At 50.6% G+C, this 21,169-nt stretch overlaps 1 protein-coding gene across 3 annotated transcripts in view; it reads left to right on the forward strand.

The window, feature by feature from the left end:
• LCP2 (lymphocyte cytosolic protein 2) overlaps positions 1 to 21,169 on the forward strand; it is a 56,403-nt gene that overhangs the window by 7,694 nt on the left and 27,540 nt on the right. For all 3 annotated transcript variants that reach the window (XM_032337043.1, XM_032337042.1, XM_032337039.1), the window contains exons 3-10: positions 3,054 to 3,100; positions 11,722 to 11,787; positions 12,244 to 12,275; positions 12,887 to 12,924; positions 15,776 to 15,974; positions 17,016 to 17,113; positions 18,659 to 18,725; positions 18,829 to 18,912. In XM_032337043.1, the coding sequence (XP_032192934.1) occupies positions 3,054 to 3,100; positions 11,722 to 11,787; positions 12,244 to 12,275; positions 12,887 to 12,924; positions 15,776 to 15,974; positions 17,016 to 17,113; positions 18,659 to 18,725; positions 18,829 to 18,912 (631 nt within the window). The remainder of the gene's footprint in view (positions 1 to 3,053; positions 3,101 to 11,721; positions 11,788 to 12,243; positions 12,276 to 12,886; positions 12,925 to 15,775; positions 15,975 to 17,015; positions 17,114 to 18,658; positions 18,726 to 18,828; positions 18,913 to 21,169) is intronic.

Here is a 21,169-nt window from a genome sequence, read left to right on the forward strand (position 1 = left end):
CAGTTAGGAAGGCATGTGGCTGTCTTTAACAGAAACCTGACCACAGTGGCTTAACCAAACAGGGGTTTATCTTTCTCAAGCGATAAGCAATCTAGAGCAGACTCTAGGGGCTGGTGAGCGGCTGAACACAGTCACTGGGAATCCGGGCCCGCCACGCCTCCCAACTAGTCTATGGAAGACACTTGGGGCTTCTGCCCAAGGGGCTGCAGGTTGGCTGTGACATGTCAGGACCTCTCATCCACATTCCAGGCAGGAGGAAGCAGGGCAGGGCCTAGTAAAAGGCACAAAAATGTGTGGGGAATGCTTCCCCTCCTTTTCAGGAAAGCAGTAACCTTTCCAGACGTTCCATCCCGTAGACCTTAGGTTATATCTCACAGGCCGCACCTGAGTCCCATGACCTCTACTGCAGCGGGGAGGTGTAGGGTGCTCAGTATTTTGGACATGGCATGTTTACTGCTCTGAATGAAATCCAGGTCCAGGCAGCAAGGGAGCACGAGAGAGTGGACAGTGGGCGGGCACACAGCAGCACCCGCAGTCTCCTCCCCAGCCAGGGCCCCGCTTGAGGACACACTCAGCTCCTAGTCGCCCTCCTGCAAAGGCACCAGCGATCACACAGGTAACCCAGAGTGGCCGCAGGTTTTAGAAGGAGGTAGGGGAGGGGTTATATCACACAGCACAACTCTCTACAAATCCTTTTAAACATCTCTCCTCTTTCCTCCCCATCCCTGTCCCTGTTCTAAAGGCCTGTCTCCTCCCTAACTTCCTGTTCCTCCGTGTCTCCAGCCACACTCAAGTCCACCTTCTCCTTCACAATCTTGCTCAGATTCCCTCAGCCTATGTCTGCCAAACAGAAGGCAAGGGCCAGGCCCCCCCACCCATCTGCAGCCACAGCCCCCTGGCAGCCCCCAGGAAGCCTGCACTCTCCAAGTCACTCTGAGTGTGAGTCTTGGCACGTCCCTGAGAGGGGCTGCTGCTGGAGGAAGGAAAAGGTGTTGCTTAAGGATGTTAAAAAGAATAAAAGAGAGGGGCACCTGGGTGGCATGGTCTGACTCTTGGTTTCGACTCAGGTCATGGTATCAGGGTCTTGAGCCCCATGTCAGGCTCTGCACTCAGCGTGGAGTCTACTTAAAACTGTCTCTGCTGAGGGCCTGGGTGGCTCAGTCCATTAAGTGTCTGACTTTGACTTCGGTCATGATCTCGGGGTCCTGGGATCCATCTACATGCCAGGTTCCTCCCTCAGCAGGGAGTCTGCTTCTCCCTCTCCCTCTGCCCCTGCCCTCCTAAAATAAATAAATCTTTTAAAAAATTAAAATGAAAAAAGAGAGAAGTTAAGAAGCTTGACCAAAAGCCTGATTGTCTCAGGATTCTGGGCAGACTCCAGTCCCAACCCTGTTGCCAGGGGCCTGGGTCAGACACTGCACCCAAAAGGGGGAGTCCCTGAGCCCGATGGACTCCTCACTAAGACACCCCAGCTCCTGCACCACTGGGCTGGAAGGGAGCACGCTCAGCTCTTTCCCATAGGCAGCCAACAACCTGCCAGGCGGCTCCCAGCCCAGGAGAGGAGCAGAGAAAAAACTAACGTCTGAGAGCTAGCCAGACCCCCATTTATTATTATTTACAGTTTATTTTCTTTCTTTCTTTCTTTTTAAAAAGATCTTATTTATTTATTTGACAGAGAGAGAGATCCGAAGTAGGCAGAGAGGCAGGCAGAGAGAGAGAGGGAAGCGGGCCCCCCGCTGTGCAGAGAGCTCGATGTGGGACTCCATCCCAGGACCCTGAGATCATGACCTGGGCTGAAGGCAGAGGCTTAACCCACTGAGCCACCCAGGTGCCCCATTTGTTATTTATTTGCACACAGATTATTCACATAAGGTATATTATTCCCAGAGGAGGGTGTGTCAAGCATAGACCCAAGCTCATGACACACATGATCTCATTCAGGGCTCATAACCCCTGAAAGGTGGCCCTTAGTAGTAGTATGACTCCTATTTTATAGATGAGGAAACTGAGGCTCAGAGAGCTTAAGTGTATTCCCCAAATCAGACTGCTATTCAGTGGATAGACCAAGATCCCAACCTAACCTGTCTGATTACAGAGCTAACAGCCCAACCACCCATTTTCCAGCCTCGGATAGAACATCAGTGGATCCCTTTCTGTGGCTCAACATTAGCTCCATGGAAAGTGTGCTCATGTTTCTGCTATTGGAGCCCTTTCCCTACTGCTCTGGGGCACCGTCTTGTCTTATCCTTCCCACCCTCTTCCCCTCTAGCACGGTCACCATGTCCCTCAAAGGGATCAGACGTGGGAAGAGGAAAGTCTGGAGGAAGAAAATTGACCACGGATGCCACAGAGCAGGGCTCCAGCCCCAGCTCCATCACCTACAAGCTGAAATTCCCTTAATATCCTAGAGCCTCAGCTTTCTCGCCTGTAAAATGGGAACACTCATGGTTCCTAAATCACAGGTTTGATGTGAGGGTTAATCAGAGTGCGAGTAAGGCAGAGCCCAAGCGTCAGTTCTTCACAAATATGAGTCCCTTTCTCCTTTCCCTTCTCTTTTCCCTCAGGAAAACCTCTTTATTGCATCCCCACATCTAGAGAATGCTACTAATAACCCTGATGGGAGAGATTTTGGGGTGTGTTGGTATAAGGGCCCAGACCTCTTCTTCAGGCTTCTCTATATGGAAACTGAAGGGTAAGAGCCTAGGGGAGAGGTCACAGAGTGACCAAATTCAGTTTACAAAGCAGGTTGTTTGGTTCCACAATTTAACACTCATCATATTAGTTTGCTCAACTTAAAATTATCGGTCGATCCTTCGAACTCAGGAAATTCCACCTAAAATGCAGATTTGGGGATTCCCTTTGGAAAAGTAGATCTGGCCACACCAGGCCCACAGATATTTTATGCAACGTCTGGAAGCTGCCACTTTAGGTAGGTGGGGGGAGGTGGACTCTTGGGTTTGCTGCAGTCCCCACTACTCCTTTTCACACCCCACTCACCCAGCCCAGGGCCCTTCCTGTGTGGGTTGTAACCTGCCCGCCTGTCTTTGTTTCAGAATCTGACAGAAAATGACATCCAGAAGTTCCCTAAGCTCCGGGTGCCGTAAGTACTCCCCCCGAATTCCTCGTGTGTTGGGGAATGAGGCTGCAACGGGAAGTCTCCAGGGAGCGCCGAGATAGTTAATCTATGACTGTTGGTTTGAACTGGGAGAGTGAGCAGGAAGGGGAGAGGCAAGGGCAGTGTGCGGGAAAGAGAAGTTTCATGACAGGTTGAGAAAAAGCAGCAACAGATTCAGCCCAGCTGGTGCGTTGCCTGCTCTTGCCAAAGACAAGCCCGACTGGGGACCGTGTTTTCATTTCCTCTCTCCCCGTGGGGTGGCTTGGGCACCAGAGTCACGAGATCAGCTTCATGACAGCGTCACAACAAATCAGTGATTGCTCAAGCTTTCTGGACCTCAGTTTCCAGCTTAGGAAAATGACAGAGCTGGACTAGATGGAGAATGGCCGTAGACATCATTCTGGCTGTCAATATTCATTGCTTGAATGGCTTCCAGGGGCACCGTCCTCAGAAGAATCCCAAGCGGGGGGGGGGGGGGGCGTGATGCATTACTGAGGTCCCACTTGGGTGTTGAAGTGAGATGCCTTGTGCACCTCGTGCCCTGTATTTTCATCCCTCTAGTAAAGGTCTCACATGCTCAAATGCTTACTGGAGACAGGTGGGTGATACAAGTGTATAAAATGGGCCAGGCTGAAAAATACAAAGTCCTCTCAACTTCTTTTTCCTATTTCCACCTTTGGATAGACTATGGGTATGAAGAAATATTTCCCCACTATAAGAAAAATAATAGGACAAGAAAAATAATAATGAGGAAAGAGGTCATCAACACAAAGCCTCACTGTTGGTGAAAAACTGAGTGGTGGAGACTGCAGCAAATCAGATAATATTTTCCATCCTGAGAGAGCTGCAAGTAGTTGGCTCCAGTCCATTTGGACCCAATGATGCCTAATCTTCGAACTTACCAAAAATCCCCAGAAATATTGATTTTGTGTAATATATTATTAATATACATCATAAACATGTAACAAAATATATCTATGTAATATATATGTGCCTGGTCTTGGGTGCACTTGGGTTTGCATCTCCTGACCCCCATACAATACTAATACTTCCTTCATTTAATGGACTGCTCCCAGATGCAGAGAAAATGTGTCAGGCCTTTGTTAATTATTCAGGCTACAGATAGAAAGGACAGAATCCCCACTCAGGATGCTCACATTCTAGTGGGAGGGTCAGATATACAAAGCACTCCTACCACGATTATAACTGTGTTGTGGTACATGCAGGTACCTGTTCCGTGCAGACATAGGAAGGCATGAGTCACGTTCCCTGTGACATTCAGGGAAGACTTTGGGGAGGCAGGGAAGATAAGTTGGATGCTGACATACACCAGGAAGGGTCAGATTTAAAAAAAAAAAAAAAAAAAAAAGAGGTTGACATTCTAGGAATGGGCAATGCAAAGGCATGGGCATCAGGGAGTTGAATGGAACAGCCAGTGGTCAGGGCAGGTCAGGGAAGCTGGGGCGCACATCAAGCAAAGAGTCAGTAACTGGTCACACATGAGAAGGGTCCCGTGAGCTGTCCTGAGGAATCTAAGAGGCTTGGGGTGGTGAGGGCCACAGGGACAACAGGGAGATAAAGCTGGTGTCTTGGCTTTCTCCGGGCAGTGTAAAAGATGTCAGGGGAGGGCCCAGCCTCAGGCAGGGAAGCCAGCGAGGGGGTGAGGGGCATGAACCCACTCATGGGGTAGGAGCCTCTGCAAGGACAGTGGCCTTGAACATTCAGGGCAGAGGGGATTGAATCAGAGCAGTGGAAGGAGAAAGATAAGGAAGGCCCTTTCAGCTTGGAAGATCCTTTTTTACCTTAAGGCTAAGCTCGCTTGGTGTCTGGAGCTATGCTGGAGTGTCTGGAGGAGGGGACGTGTGAGACGTGGTTGCTAGTTATTGTGGAAGGAGGATTGTAAACACTTGTACTGGGGTGCAGGAAGGATGGGGCATTCCTTTAGCCACTTGAAAATGGAAACAAAAAGTCCCTCCAATGTGTGCCTGTGTGCCCCAGACAGCTAGGAAGCTGCCCACGGAGCATGAAGGGGAACGGGGAGTAGCGGGGAAGGCATCGAGGGAAGGTCCGGGCTGCCCTGACTCTCGAAGAGTCGCCGAGCTTGGTGGATGTGGATAACAAGCGCCAATCCCAGCTCTGCGTACAAGGGCTCTGCTCCAGGGATGAGTCCCTCGTCCACTCAGTTTCCCAGTCTGTAAAACAAAGGAATGCGAGAGGGGAGGCTCACTCTTCTGAAGGTTATAGTTTTAGGTTGAACAGGCAGACAGGAGAGCTTAGTGAGGGGAAGGGCAGGCTGCGAGGTCAGAGTGCTTGAGACCCAGGGCTTCCACTCACTAGCTGTGAGTCTGCGAGCAAGTTATCTGGGTTCCTTGAGCCTCAGCTTCCTCCTCTGTAAAATAGGGATAACAGCAGAACCTACCTCAGAGAGTCAGCCAGAAGGTGAGAGGAAATAATGGGGAAATAATAGTAAGCACCAAACAAGTGTTAGCGGTTCCTGTTATTTTATGCAAAATCCCAATGTTCTCAGTTCTCAGTTTTTCCTAGTCATGCTATTCTGAAGGGGGAGCATTGAGGACCAGAAAGGCATGGGTTTTGGAGCAAGAGAGAGCCAACTTCTAAAGAAGGCCCTGCCTCCCACCAACCGTGGGACCTTGGGACGTGGAACCCATCAACCCTTGGAGCCTATGTCCTCATCCGTAGAAGGGAAGAGAACTCACTCTGGGGGAGTGCTGGATTTTAAAGGAGGTGCTGTCCTTGGTGCAAATAGAGATTCAATACTGATTTGTTTTCTTCCCTTGTACATAGGTTCATTGGTCATAATCATTACCCTAAAGGGCTATGGGAAAGAAATTGTGTTTATGTACAGCAGACCAAAACAAGATTATACTTCTCTGAATATCGGGATTTTCTTCCCACATGCTTAAAAAAAAAAAAAAAAAAACTCAATTAAATAGATTTGTAAGTAGGCAGACACTGGTGAGGAAGGCTTTGTCTGCAGATATGGCTACTCTCTCAGGCAGTTCCTCCCAAAAACACCCCAGATACTGTAATCAAGGGGAGTTTTTATTATTTTTTTTTAATTTTTATTAATCTGACAGACAGAGGTCACATGTAGGCAGAGAGAGGAGGAAGCAGGTTCCCCACTGAGCAGAGGGCCCAATGCGGGGCCTGATCCTAGGACCCTGGGATCATGACCTGAGCCAAAGGCAGAGGCTTTAACCCACTGATTCACCCAAGCACCCCTGAAGGAGAGTTTTTAAATAAAACAACAGAGCCTCCTTTATAGGGACTGGCTTAAAGCGCACGGTACAGCTGAGTCTTACTTGGCTCAATCAGTAGAATACATGTCCAAGTCTGCTGATGCCTATTTGGAGTTTATTTTTTTTAAAAAATGTGATAAGTTTTATATTTAAATCCATCATGTAACTTAAAAAAAAATAAGGAGAAGGGAGTGTGGGGTAGTGGTGTAGACGACAGATAGATGTTGGAGGGGTCTATAGCCTGAGTTCCCACTGTACCCGTCCCTGATGGTGGCATTGGGCTAGGAAAAGTGAAGATCCCATCAGAGAGGGGATGCAGGGATATCTGGTTCTCTGTCCGTCCTGAGGGTCCGCAGGCCTCCTACTGGCAGAGGCAGCCTACCTGAGAAACAGCAGTTTCTCAGGAAGGAGGGAGCAAGGACTGAGGCAGGGACCCAGAGGTAAGTAGGCTGTTCCTGGGTCCCTTAAAGAATGTGACCCAGCCTCCCCACAGAAAGGCTACAGTGACAGGTCTGTCTCCCACATGCTCCTCTCCTCTCGCAGTCACGGGCTAATCCCTGTCCTGGTAGGCAGTCTTCCCCACAGGAGAACGGCCTCCTCTCAACTGATGGTCACTCCTCTCCAGAGCAAGTCCGGAAAACCTGACCTCCTCGCTCAGCCCCACGTTATACCTGCTCACGTGGCCCTTGGCAGATCCCTCTCTTAGTGCCTCACTTCCCTGGTGGTAAACACGAGAGTCATCTGCGTACCACAATTGTGGGGCACAAGGAGAATACTCCATGTAAAACCATAGGGGGTCCAAGCTGAGAAGCAGGGAACTGCTAGGCCCTCCCACACGTGGTTCTCCCCTGAGGCCTGAGATGACAGTGAAAGGCACATTCGTGATTTCCAGGACCCACACCTGGCTCCTCGGCTGACAAGGACAGAACTTCTGGGGGTCTGGCTCTTGGTTCAAGGAGGCTAACCCTCAGGGGTGGAATCCTGTGTTCCTTTAAAGAAGGATGAAATCCATTCGCAGCAACATGGATGGCACTGGAGGGTATTACGCTAAGTGAAATGAGTCGGTCAGAAAAGGACAATGACCATGTACTTTCACTCACAGGCGGAGTTTAAGAAACAAAAGAGGTGAACCCAGGGGAAGGGAAGGAAAAATGAAATAAGGTGAAAAGAGAGAGGGAGAGAAGCCATAAGAGACTCTTAACTCTAGGGAACAAAGTGAGGGCCGCTGGAGGGGAAGGGGTGAGGGGCATGGGGTTACGGGGTCACTGACATGAAGGAGGGCACGTCTGGGTGTTACATGCAACCGATGAATCACTGAATTCTACCCCTGACACTAGTAATGCAGTAAATGTGGACTAACTTGAATTTCAATAACATCTTAAAAAAATAAATAAATAAGATAAATAAAATAAAGGAAGAAATGCAGAGCAAGAGCCAGAGCCAGAGTGAGGATGTGTGCTGGGTGCCCAGGGAGCGGCTGGGATGGGGACGGAACAGGCGGGCAGTGAGGCAGGTGGAGAGGCACAGGGCTGAGCAAACAGACTTTGCCCCTTCTGGGCCTGGGAGCCTGTTGTCCTGGGAGGGAGCGGCGTGCCCCCAGTGCAGGAGCGCTTGAAAGAGCGGGAGAAGGGAAGCTCCCCAAAGCTCTTACCATGAGAGCTACAGGGAGACATGCGTATATGTAAGCCTGGGAACATGACAGGAAGCCAGGTGACAATGCAGGCAGCAGAGATACAGCTTCTGGGGTAACTTACTCTTCCTGTGCTCTGTGGGCTCTGGGACTTCCTCTCCTCTTCTGTTTCCTTCTGCCCTGGCCTTCTCCCTCCTCCCTCCCTGCCCTCCTTTCTGCCTGCCTTTCTTTTTATCCTTTCCTTCTTGCTTCTCTGTGACCAGCCAAGTTGATTTCGAAATGCAGGGAGGACCTCCACTTGCCCTTGGTAAATGCAGCACAGGGAACCGCTGGAAAGGAGGCCATCTCCGCCTCCCCCATTTGCCCCCCCTCCTGCTCCCCCACCTCCTTCCCCATCTCCTCCCCCCCCTCCTGCTCCCCCACCTCCTTCCCCATCTCCTCCCCCTCCTCCCCATCTCCTCCCCCTCCCCCATCTCCTCCCCCTCCTCCCCATCTCCTCCCCCTCCTCCCCATCTCCTCCCCCTCCCCCATCTCCTCCCCCTCCTCCCCATCTCCTCCCCCTCCTCCCCATCTCCTCCCCCTCCTCCCCATCTCCTCCCCCTCCTCCCCATCTCCTCCCCCTCCCCCATCTCCTCCCCCTCCCCACATCTCCTCCCCCTCCTCCCCACCTCCTCCTCCTCACCTCCTTATCTCCCTCCTTTCTCCTCCGTAAAATTAAAAAAAAATTTTTAAAAAGTCCAGGGATACTAAGAACAACACAATTGATTTCATCACCTTTTCAGACTATAAGAATCACCAGGAAGCTGGTTGGTGTTACTGCCCCCAGGCCTCACCCCCATAGGTTCTGATGGGTAAAGTCCACCGCGAGCCTGGTAGTCTGTGTCATTCAGAGGTCAGGCTGGTCCGGGATTCCCTCACCAAGGCCAACGCTCTTACCTTGCTGGTGAGGAACTGGGGCCTAGGGAGGGCCGATGCCTTGCCGGAGGTCATACAGTAGGCCGGCTTAGGGGGCAGGATGTCACAGCCAGACTCTGGACAAGGACCCACACTGCGTCTTCCAGCAGCACCAGGAAGGGCCTGGGACTGAGCAGTTGGAGACACGTCCCACAGCACATTACGGCTGGGACTGCATGGGACCCACCTTGCTGCATGGCTTGCCTTCCTGTCGGAGGCTTCAGCCCCAGCTTGGGGCCCATTTATCCCTAAAACAAGGCAAAGCACGGTTATGTCTACCTGCTGCCCAGGGCTGGTGTTAAGTGAGGCCTGAGGTTTGTGGGGAGGAGGAGGAATGAGTCACCTCCGGCCACTCACTGTCACTTGGTTCTCTCTGTGGGTGTGAGAGTGGGGGCCGGCTCTGAAGGTTTGCTTCCACCCCCCTGCCCCGTCCACCTGCAGCGCTCCTAGCCGGCCTGGCAGGCTTTCTCTGCGGCCTGCCGTAACAGGAGGGTGCCAGCAGCCCCTGTTTTGCCCCACGCCGGCCTCAGCCTCCCCCCCACCCCTCAGCATTCTGTCACCTCTCTGCTCCTCCTCTATAGGGCCTGCGGTTTGACATTTCCTTCCTTAGCCAGTTCAAGCCCCAGAAGCCTCCATCCTGGCTGCTAAAGATACTGGTGAGAAGGCCACCACAAAGCGGAGGAGGTCTTCCCAGGATCAAAGCAGCTTAGTGAGCTGGTCAGAGCCCACTGAGGTCTTTTGGAAGGGCCTCTGAGGGGCAGCCCCACCCCCTTCCCAGGGATCACAGCTGAAATATCATCCCCAAACTGAGGCCCCAGGCCCACTGCGCTGCTTTTCCATGGCAACCGCGCCCCACCCACAGGTTCCAGCCCCGCTGCCTGCCCGGCCCCCACCTCCATCGCCTGTATATCGGCACAACCCTCAGCTAGAATTTCACTTCCTGCAATGTTCATTGTTTGTCTCTTTCCACTCGCATGAAAGCTCCCTGAGCTCAGGGGCCTCTGCATGGTTCACGGAGGCGCCCCGAGCACTGGGCAGAGCTCCCAGTACCTTGAAGGCCCTCAGGGCACCCCGTGGAGTGAAGGCCTGTCTGTGTGGGAGGGGCTTCTGCAGCCACCAGGGCCTGACCCTGACTCGGCCAAGGTGTGGCCACCAGCAGGGCTCCCTCGGTGGCTCTGAAGGATCTGTTGCACCCTACATGGCCGAGGAGGGAGGAGAGGTACTGCCTCAGCTTCTCAAAGTAATCGCTTAAAGGAGACAAGAGAAGTGTGTCACAAGGGCTCTGGTGTTGTAATCAGGAGGCCAATGCCAAGTCCCGTCTCCTGCTTTAAAGCCACTGCCCCGTCTGGGCTGTCTGGGCCGTCTGGACCGTGTGAAATCCCCGAGGCCACAGCATCCCCGTAAGTCCCCAGTGTGTTTATAAAACGTACCCTGTCATTCTATGGAGAGCGCAGGGCTCAGAGTAGTGATCAGCCACTTCCTGGGACAGGGGAGAAGTGGGGGGGCTGGAAGCCAGGGGGAGTGATGAGGGAAGCAGGGACTAGTGGATGCTCAGGACCATATTTGCTAACTTAGCAAGTTTGTTTTAGGCCAAACTTGTTACCTTGTGATGGCCACTTTCCTGAAGGAATGTAGGTCTTCGTTCATTCTCAGATGGGCCACAGGCTCACTGGCCTCAGCTCATGGGGAGCTCGTAGCAGAGAGGAAACTGACACAAGGCCACGGTGTGTTGAAAATGGGCTGCCCTGGTAATGAGGGAGCCTGGCTTCGGCGGAGGGGGGTTTTATCACTAGCCCACCCTGTGAGTCTCTGTGGCCTCATCTATAAAATGATATTGGTTTCGATCATCTTTGAGGCTCCTCCCAGCTGCCCCCAAATCTCTAGGAAGTACTGAATCCGTATTCCCTTGGTCTGAGTGTTCCCTTGGTCTCATCGGTGGGCACTAAGGAGGGCTAGAGTCTACTGTCCTGGAGCCCCGAGAGTCCCCATGGATTGGACCTTTACTGCTAGGGTGTGCTTGAGGGGCAGTCCTTCTCGTGAAGGCCCTCCCTCTTCTGGGGTATGAGCATTTGCTAGCTCACAACACCCGAGAACTGAGAGTATCACCAAGTATCTCCAAGTCCTGGCCAAGGTTGGCCTTAGGACATGGGTGAATCAAGGAATCTCCCACTCTTTAGGATGTGCCCTGACTGGGAACGTTCCTCCAAATTTTATTAAAAAAAAAAAAAAAATCCATGTCACTGAGGAGGAGGCAGGGGGGGATGGGGGAATGAAAGAAGCTACAGACCAAAGAACAGCTCAGCAGAGCTCCTGTCGAACTCTGCGACAAGCTGCTAGTTCCTCTAGGTTTCTGAGATGGACTGAGGGTTCCTGGAAGCCTGACAGCCCCACAGGGATGTTAAACCAAGAGTCAGCCCCAGGAGCAGTAAGACAATAAAATACACAGTGGTCATATCTGGGTTGTAGGGCTCCAGAATTTCAGAGAAGGGGATCCGGGGGAGAGCTGACAGGTCTGGCCCTTCCCAGAGGGTCTTTGAACTTCACTGAGGATCCGAGCGAGCCCAGAGGGCCTGCGGGGCAGGAGCGGGGACTGGTGAGGGGATGAAGGTGGGAGAACGTGAGAAGCAGAAGCCCCGTGGAGGCTGGTCCTTGTTGGCCCGGTGCTCAAGGTTACGCAGATGAGGGAACGCCAGGGCTAAGGAGAAGGTTGGACTGGGGGAGAGACGCTGGTTTTGTCACATTGGCTATCTTTTACCTTGTAGGATTCTCAGTAAGTTAAGTCAAGAAATCAACAAAAATGAAGAGAGAAGGAGCATCTTCACACGCAAGTGAGTGGGGGAGCCAAGATTCCAGTAATGCTGTAAGGAAACCCAAAGAATTTTCAAACCCAAGTGGAACCTTCAATGGGAAGCACAGGATAGTTTCACCCCAATTTTTGACCGGCAGCCCTCCTCTGGCCCCAGGGTCTTGAAGCTGGTGCCAAGGAGGAGAGAGGGAGTTCCTTTTCTCTGCCCTCCATCCTATTCATGGGTCTGTGGTTTCAGGGGAACTTCCCTTAGAGATTCAGGCAATCATGAGCCCCCAGTTATGCCACCGATGTGACTTTGATAGTTTCCAGAATTTTCGGGCAGCCTGGCCCAGGTTGCTAAACAACAAGGACACTAGTCCTCGATGGTGAGATATACCCCGCTACTGGGGTCTCCTCGTGCAGGGCAGGATGGAGGAAAGAGGGAGAGGCCCCTCAGCCAGTAGCAACATTAATACAATGCTGTTTGCCTTTGCAGACCCCAAGTCCAGCGGTTTCCTGAAGAGACAGGTAAAGGTGTCAGGGGTGGGAGTGATTGCTTTTGGCGGGGACAGGTACTTTGGTTCTTCTGTCTGCCAGTTCCTGGGGCTCCTGGGGTGTTATGCAGGTGACCTTACTCATTTGCCTGTCAGGCACTTCTTTCCCAGGGAGAGGTTTGGCTCCAGGCTTCGAGCAGAAGAAGTGTTACTCTGCAGGGTGCCTGGTTTACGGCCCCAGCTTTGCTGGGAGCCTCTATAGATCTGAAATGAAGAACTCTGGGGGGGAACATGGGAGGACCCAGGCTTAGACTGAGCACCTGAGCAAAGCCAGTGCCCCTCCATCTGGGTCTTTAAAACTTTAAAGAAACTGTAGGGATAGGTCCCCTGTGTCTGTGTATTTTAAAGCCCTCTTAGGGGACTGTTCTGTGGTGAAATGTTGGGAATCACCACTGCCTTCTGGTAGCATGAGCTGCTCAGGTGGAAATTCTAGAGCTGATACTAAACCAGCCCCCAGGTATGAGGAAGCTCGGATGAAGGCCGGGGATGGACAGTGGTGTGGGGGCACAGCAGATGCGGTGCTGCTTTGACTTTCCTTCTAGGGGCTCTTTTTGGCACTGACAATGGTGTTATCTTCTTCTGCAGAAAGCCATGAAGAGGACAATGGGGGCTGGTCATCCTTTGTGAGTATGGCGTGGCCTCTCCTACCCTTGTAGCGCTTTGCATAGCACCTTTGTAATAAGGAACTAGCATGATGCCAAAAGGAGCAAGTCTTCTAGCAAGATGCCAGTATTACCCTCCCCTGGGTGTCATAAAATGTGTTCTGTAAAAGCCAGATAGTAAATATTTCCAGCTTTGCCATCCACACGGCCTCCAGTTCATCTGCTCACCTCTGCTCCTATAGCACAAATGTAGCCATAGATGATAGCTGAACAATTGTGCTTGGCCGTGTGCCAATAAACCTTTATTTACAAAAACAGATGGTGGGCCAGATTTGGCCCATGGGCTAGAGTTTCAGATCGTCTCATTATTCACTATTATCACCCCCATAGCAGGACCTTTCCAAACTCCCTCCTCTAGATGGGATACAGTAAAGTAGCTTAAAATAGCTTTTTTCATAGACTTAAGTCTTCACTGGTGACACAGAAGCAAAGAGATTTCAGAATCAACTATTAGCCCTGAAAAGACCTCAGGGAAAGCCCAGTCCAATTGGGTTTTATGTTGGAGGGGTCACAATGACCACTTTGAGAATCTGATGAACTCTGGGTATCCTCTCCCCAGAAGATTGCTTCCAGGGTCATTATGTTGGACTCTGGCTAAGAAACTCGATTATGGCTAGGAGCCCAGTGTGTTCATTTTACAGATGAAGCAGCTGAGCCCAGTGGAGAATGGGACTTACACAGAGACACACAGCTAGTTAGCGGCCAGCCTGGGGCCCAGGTGGCCCGATCCTCAGCCTGGTGGTCTTTCTGGCAAGCAATTGCCTCAGTGCCTTAAGGAAGCTGGTAAAACATGCCTTGTCCTATTGGGATTCTGACAAAAGGAAGCATTACATTCAAAAATGCTCACCAAGTCTCTACTTTCTCTAAGAAGACAAAGGAATTGGCAAGATTTATTTTGGTATCTTTGCCACTGCAAAGGGCCATGTGGTCCCTTCTTGCAGGATCCCAGCCTGAGGCTAATGTCCTTCACGGTCTCCAGGGACACGGCTTTCCATTAGCCACTGCTTCTAGCACTCATGGGTTCTGGTGCATGCTCAGCCCTGCACAAAGCGCTAGGTGGGCAGGGATGGAGACAAGCCCCCCAACCCTCTGAGCCTTTTATAGTATGGATAACACTTACACACAGCAGAACATGACTAAGAGCAAATACATGCATGCAAACTTAGGAGACAAATCACTGGGGAAATGCACTGTTTGAGAAGTGGAGAGGAAAAGTCTCTTATTGAGAAAGGCTTCCAGGGTAAAAGGCTGATAGAAAGTGGAACAATGGGGCTTGGGTATGTAGGCTGAGACAATCTAGGGATTCCTTTGTCAGTCAAGGGCAGTCACTGGGGCCACTAGGGAGAGAGGTGGAGACTACTATTCCCAAGGCCTCTGATTCAGGGGTTCCATCCCCTGCTCTCAAGTTATAGGAACACAGAAGACAGGATGAAGTCTTTTTTTTTTTTTTTAATAAGACTATCATTCTTCTTCTTTTTTTTTTTTTCAAAGATTTCATTTATTTATTTGACAGCGAGAGAGAGAGAGAGAGAGAGATCACAAGTAGGCAGAGCAGCAGGCAAAGGGAGAGGGAGAAGCTGGCTCCCCACTGAGCAGAGAGCCTGATGTGGGACTCAATCCCAGGACCCTGGGATCATGACCTGAGCTGAAGTCAGAGCCTTAACTGACTGAGTCACTCAGTCACCCATGAAGTCTTTCTCAGAGTTCAGGAAGACACTCAACTTTACTTTGCCTTCTGATATTTTAAAAAATATACCTCAAATCAAACATGAACACAGGAATCTTACAACTGAACAATTTAGATGGTCTTTCTTAAGTCACCTAGCCAAGCTGTGAGGATTTCTAGGCTACTGGTACTCACCTTTCCTTGTCAAAATACAACCTCCCACAGCTTCTTTCCACACTGCCCTTGACTTTAGAGAACTGCCCTGGGCTCCCCTATTACCCACTGAACTTTGGTACAAGAGTTCTCAAGTGCTCGTCCCCTGCTGCGGCTGATGGTGCCACTCTGCTTGGGAAACCATTACTACGACTGTCCACTTTCACGAGCAGCCTCAAAGGCATTTGCTCAGTCCCCAGGGCTCGCTTTCCCTGAGACCTACAAAGGAGCACGCACACAACACAACACAACGTTTAAAATTTAGAAAGAGAGTCTCTTCTCAGAAAAGCAGCTTTAAACTCAGTGTCAGACGTCGTGAATAATAAGCTGCTGTTTCTCCGCACTTCGTTCTTCGCAAAAAGAATCGCACAGCCTTGACTCTCCCCTCCCAGACACAATTTAATCTGCCTTCTAATGAGCAGGCTTTGGTTATCTGGTTTCCCCATTAGCATGGCCTTCCACACTCACTGGGTTGTAATGAGAAGAAGGTTTTGAGCACAGGCACGCCAAGAAGAGAACAATTAACTAGCAGGATCGCAAATGCTTCAGGCGTTTAGCCTCCGACTTGGCGATGCCCGGAATAAGAAACATGTTTCCTGGACACAGAGCTGGCTCTCCCACCCCTCTGTTCCCGTGCCCTCTTCATCTCTTCCACTATTCTCTCTTGTGCCTAAAAAGTGTAGTGGAAAATGCACTGGCCTCGTGGCCTAAAGGCCTTGATGGAGGTTCCAAGTCCACGACTCCCAGGCCCTGAGATCTTGCACTCCCCAACCTCAGTGTCCTCATCTGTGAAATGGGAGTGACCGTCTGACTGCTGCCGCCTCCCACGCCGGGACCGTCACGAGGCTTGGCAGAGAGAGAGTTGCTGAGGGTAGGCACCTGGGTGCCACGGGGCCTCCACAAACCAGTCTGTCCCCGTCACTGTGTTGGCAGGAAGAAGATGACTATGAGAGCCCCACGGATGATCAGAACGAGGATGACAACGACGACTACGAGTCCCCCAACGAGGAAGAAGAGGCGCCCGTGGAAGATGACGCCGATTATGAGCCGCCGCCCTCCAACGACGAGGAGGCCCTGCAGAACTCTATCCTGCCTGCCAAGCCTTTCCCCAACTCCAACTCCACCTACATTGGTAAGGCCCTGGCTGCCCGCGCCCGCCGAGCCGACCCGCAGGAGGCCCGCACCCACGCGGTGCAAAGGGGTCCGTGGATGCCGGCTCAGCCGCCTCCTGGCTCTGTGGCTTTGGGCAGGTGACTCCCCCTCTCTGGGCCTCAGTTTTCTCATCTGTGAAATAGGATAATAAAAACATAGCCCACAGAGGTTTGCTGGGAGGATGGGAACTGTTGCCGACAAATCACAGTCTGTGGTTGCTGATACCGATGCTAAGCTGCCATTTTGGGGTATTTTCCAACAATAACTCACTTTGTGCAGGAATTAGGGACTCGAGAGTAGCTTCCTATTCCTCCCCATCTTTTGGCCAACTTGTAGTTCCATGGCATTTCCACTCCCAAACGGCTATGGCTACAGTCAACGTAACAGTGCGAAGGGGCTTTGACCATCACTTGAGAAAATGGAAACAGTATTTAAGCTTTTTATGGTCAGTCTTTTCCTACCAGGCTGTTTTTCCCTCCTTCATTTATCCATTCAGCAACGATGACTGGTCTCCTCTTGTGAGCCAGGCAGCATCCTAAATGGCGAAATGTGAAATTATCAGGAAGGAAGACATAGACCTTGCCTCGTGGTTCTTACAGGCTAGGACTACTAGGCAGAAAGGGGGCTTCTGCACACTTGCCCAGAAGAGTGTCACAGAGTCAGCTAGAAAGTTGATGATCTAGACTCTGAACCAGCCCTCCCCCTTAAGGGAGGAGACAACAAAAAGAGGAAGTGGGAAGGAGAGGTCAGTCCAGAGCATTTGTGAGGGGAAAGAAGGGGACCCATGACCTGAGCCATGAAGGCCTAGTTAACCCAGGCCTGGGTGTGTGTGTGTGTGTGTGTGAGAGAGAGAGAGAGAGGGAGAGAGAGAGAGAGTCTGTGAGACCCAGGCTGGCCTCGGTGCTGGTGAGGGTCCGTGGGATAGGATTCCCCCTCCCCCAGCACACTGATGCTTAGAACCCTGCTTTGGTTGGCATTTCTGCTTTCATTTCACTACCCTACTGCTCTTGTCCTTCCGCAGACCGGCCCCCCTCCAGCAAAGCCCCGCAGCAGCCGCCCGTGCCCCCGCAGAGACCAATGGCTGGGCTCCCTCCTCCGCCCGCAGGCCGGAGTCACCCGGTAAGCCTCCTCGCTTTCTTCCTTGGTGCTATGTCCACTTTGATCCCTCCTTTGCCAGAGAGAAGACTCTACGTATCTTTATCCAATGCTGACTAGTAGGAAAAGATTGTATATAGGCTGGGAACATGCAAGCCCAGGCACTTGCAGTGGTGGTGGGGGGGGTGGGGCTTGGGGGTGATATGCTAGTGATTTTTACTTAGGTCGTAGGGCCTATCACCGGCATTTTCTTTTTACCCAAAGCAATGTAAACAACTTCAATAATGAGGTATTGCTATTATTTCCCAGCTTTGAAGTTAATAAAAACTGTGAAATAAACTCAAGGGACCAAGGTTAGTAAGTCGTCCCCATCCGTCTCGTGGGTCCCTAGCACCTTCTCTAGCCTGCAAGACGTGCGCCACCTGCCGGGCAGAAGCGGAAATTCCGCGAGCCGTGGCTTGAGCCCCGAAAACTTAAAATGCAGGGAACCCAGAGGGAGAGAGACAGGCAGCAAACTGCCTCTCCCTCTTTCTTCAAGCTTACAGCTTCAGGTCCTGTGAGTCCAGTTAAGTACCCAGAGAGACCCCGAGAAATTCAGGCTAGTATGTTAATAGTTGGAAATGTGTTTTCTTCGTAAGGGATCCGAGCACTTTAACAGCGGTGGCAATTGCCAAAATGTCAGGGCTGGAAGGAATGTTGTTTTCCCCAAATCTCAAAATGCAGACCACACCACAGTTAGGACCTTTCATCTAAGCATATAAGGCTTTCTCCTGCTTGTCCAGTTTTCTTGCAAAGGGGCTCAGGGAGCCGAATTGATCTATAAAGCATTTTGCTTTGAAAACTGAAGGCCTCCACCTCCATTACCGGGATGCAGAATTCACTCATTTGGTCAACAGATCGCTATTTGCCACTACTGTGTGCCAAACAGTGTTCTAGCTGCTGGGACTAGAGCACGGACAAGACAAATAAGGTCCCTGCTTTTATAACACTTCCATTTTGGTCAGGGGAAGACAGATACTAAACTAGTAAGTAGATGTATGCAAAAGACAATTTGAGCAGTTATGTGTGGTTAGCGAGACAGAAGACCCAGTAACACGATAATGGGTGTAAAGGTGACACTGAGCTGAACAGAATGGGCCAGTTGTGACAGGAGCTGGGCAAGGAACATTCTAGGCAGAGGGAAACACAATCACTGAGATGAGAAGTAGGGAATGAGCTTGAGATCTTGCAGGAACTGTAAGAAGACATTTGGAGTGGGAGCCCAGTAGGCACTGGAGAGAGGAGTCTAAGAAGTTGGAACAGTGGACACATGATGAGTTTTTACTGTGTTCCTATGTGATAGAGGCCGCTTGAGGGCTTGGCAGGGGACTGACATGCTCATTTCCCTGCCATGCAGGTAATACCCTGGATGGAAGGGTGTGGGATGGGGGAACTCAGGTAAGAGGTTATTGTCCAGGAAAGAAACGACAGGAAAGTGAATAAAGTCAGACAGATTTGGGGCATTAAAGCCATAGGACTTGTGAATGTATCCTAATGAGATGCTGCTTAACATGGATCTTTTTAAAACAGCCACTCCCTCCACCCCAACCAAACCATGAAGAGCCTAGCAGAAGTAGAAACCATAAGACAGCAAAGCGTAAGTATGGGGACTGCCCTCCCTTGCCCACCAGCACACCTGTCCCCTCAGCCCCAGCCAACGCTTTATTCTTGAAATTGACTTCAGTCTTTTTCCCTTCCAGTTCCTGCTCCTTCCATAGACAGAAGCACGAAACCTCCTCTCGATCGTTCATTAGCCCCATTTGACAGAGAGCCCTTCACACTAGGTTGGTATCTATTTGATGCATAGTGACAACGGCCAATATTTATAGAGTGCTTACGGCATGAATTTCGCATGCACCACCACAATTATAACGGTACCAGGATGTAGGACTATGGGCATCATCCTCATTTCAGAGACGAGGCAACTGAGACCCAAAGAGATAACTTTCCCAGTTGACTCAGCTACCCAGTGATGGGGGTAGAGACTCAACCTGAGATCAGATGGACTGCAGAACTCCAACTGTCAGCCCTGTGCTGGGGCTGCCTCTTCATGGGGGCCGGGTATACCCACATCTCATCGTCCTCCGGGAGGCTGGGCAGAGACAGGAGGTCTGGAAGAGCTGTTGTCAGCTGCCGCGGCTGCTACTAAGCGGCTTACTGACCGCAGGGACCATATGTGTTCAGAGTTGTCTCCTTATTTGTAAGGCAGCAGTTCTGTAGGGAGAAGATGCCTGATAAAACTCCAAGGTGCTATTCAAATGTCAGGGTTGTTTATTGTTGTCATGTGCAGTTGATCAAACTGTGGGTATCCTATAGTCCCTTTCCCCCAGAATCAGCCCAGAGTGTTCTTAGAGTATGGCCACCTGTCTATAAAGCTATTTCAAATTCAATTATAAAAGTTAGCAACTGTTTGTTGAGCACCCCTCTGGGGGTGAGTACTTTACCTACCAAAAATAATTTACCTACATTATCCTCACAACGATCCAATGAAGGGAGTGAAGTATTCTTCCCGTTTTGCAGACAATGAAACTGAAGTTGACAGAAGTTGAAGAACTCTCCCACATTTGCATAACTCACTGTTGGATTTGAACCCAGGTCTTTCTGACTTCAAAGTGGGTGCTCTTTTTCCAGTGACATCATATTACAGTCGGAGACCCTGGATCTTCCTTGCTCTGGGGTAGAGAGCTCTGGGGAGGGGGCTAGGAGTCTTGTAGGAGAAGGGGCCCCAAATCCCGGCCACACCCAGCCTTCCTGACTGGCATTCTGAGCAAGGCAGTAGTCTCGGGTGGCCTCAGGTTCCTCTCTGTGTGCAAATGAACCTCAGTTCTTTTGCTTGCTGCGGTTTCCCCAACTGGACCACAGCTCTGCTGACTCAGGCAAAGCTCTGTCAGCTGTTTTTGAATTCAGAATAGTCTGCTGCAGAGGACTGTTCAAATTATGTGACAATGGAGACAGGGAGATTCAAGTTCAGATCCCAGACCTGCTTACTATCAGAAGCAGACATCAAATCCTTCAGAGTCACCTTTTGAAAAAAAGTTTCCTCTTAAAAGATTCTTTTTTTTATAAAAAATAGTTTGTGTTTTTTTTTAGTTTTTAAAGATTTTATTTATTTACTGAGACAGAGAGAGAGAGAGAGAGAGGGAGAACAAGCAGGGAGAGGGAGAAGCAGATTCTCCACTGAGGAGGGAGCCCAATGATGCGATGCAGGGCTCCATCCCAGGATCCCGGGATCATGACCTGAGACACCCAGGCTCCCCAAAGAACTGTTTTTAAAGAGACTCTTTCTTGACAATACATACTCTTGATTGCTTCCTTGTCCATGATGTTTTGAGAGTGGCTCTTAACAGGGACTCCTAACAGAGACTGTGCCGAGAGAATATGCATACATCAGAAGATTAAAAAAAAAAAAAAAAAGGAAAAAAGAAAATCGACTTAAGCCCAAGAATATAAATCCAAATTTTCTGCGTAACCCTGTAAAGTAGGGTTTCCATCCTAAGCCAGAGTGTTATGAATAATAGACATTTCTTAGACCAACAAAACTGTCTCCTACTGGGCAGTGAGCTCTTCACAGTAGGACGGATCCTTAGGACCTGCCAGGACCTGGGCTGTACATCCTGCTGTGAAAATCCCATCATTCACCTTGGGGTATTAACTGCACAGCAGTATGGGAGAGACGAGGGCAAGAGGAAGTATCTAGCAGTTGTCAGCACCTTTGGATTGTGTGCCTGACCCTGCATATAAATTGTCACCGAATCCTTACAGCAAACCTATGCATTTTTAGGCTGTAATCCTCATTTTACAGGTAAGCAAATTGAGACTCAAAAACCTTAAATGACTTGCTCAAGACACAGAGAATTTGCTCGAAGAGCTGGTTAAATGCAGTTAAGTGGTACTTTTTATTATACTGGAAAAATAGGGCATATCTATGCGAAGGGACTTCAGACAGAATAAAAAATAAATTGCTTTGGGGCACCTGGGTGGCTCAGGGGGTTGGGCCTCTGCTTTTGGCTGAGGTTGTGATCTTAGGGTCCTGGGATTGAG

Source organism: Mustela erminea, chromosome 3, assembly GCF_009829155.1.
Source record: "Mustela erminea isolate mMusErm1 chromosome 3, mMusErm1.Pri, whole genome shotgun sequence".
NCBI lineage: Eukaryota > Metazoa > Chordata > Mammalia > Carnivora > Mustelidae > Mustela > Mustela erminea.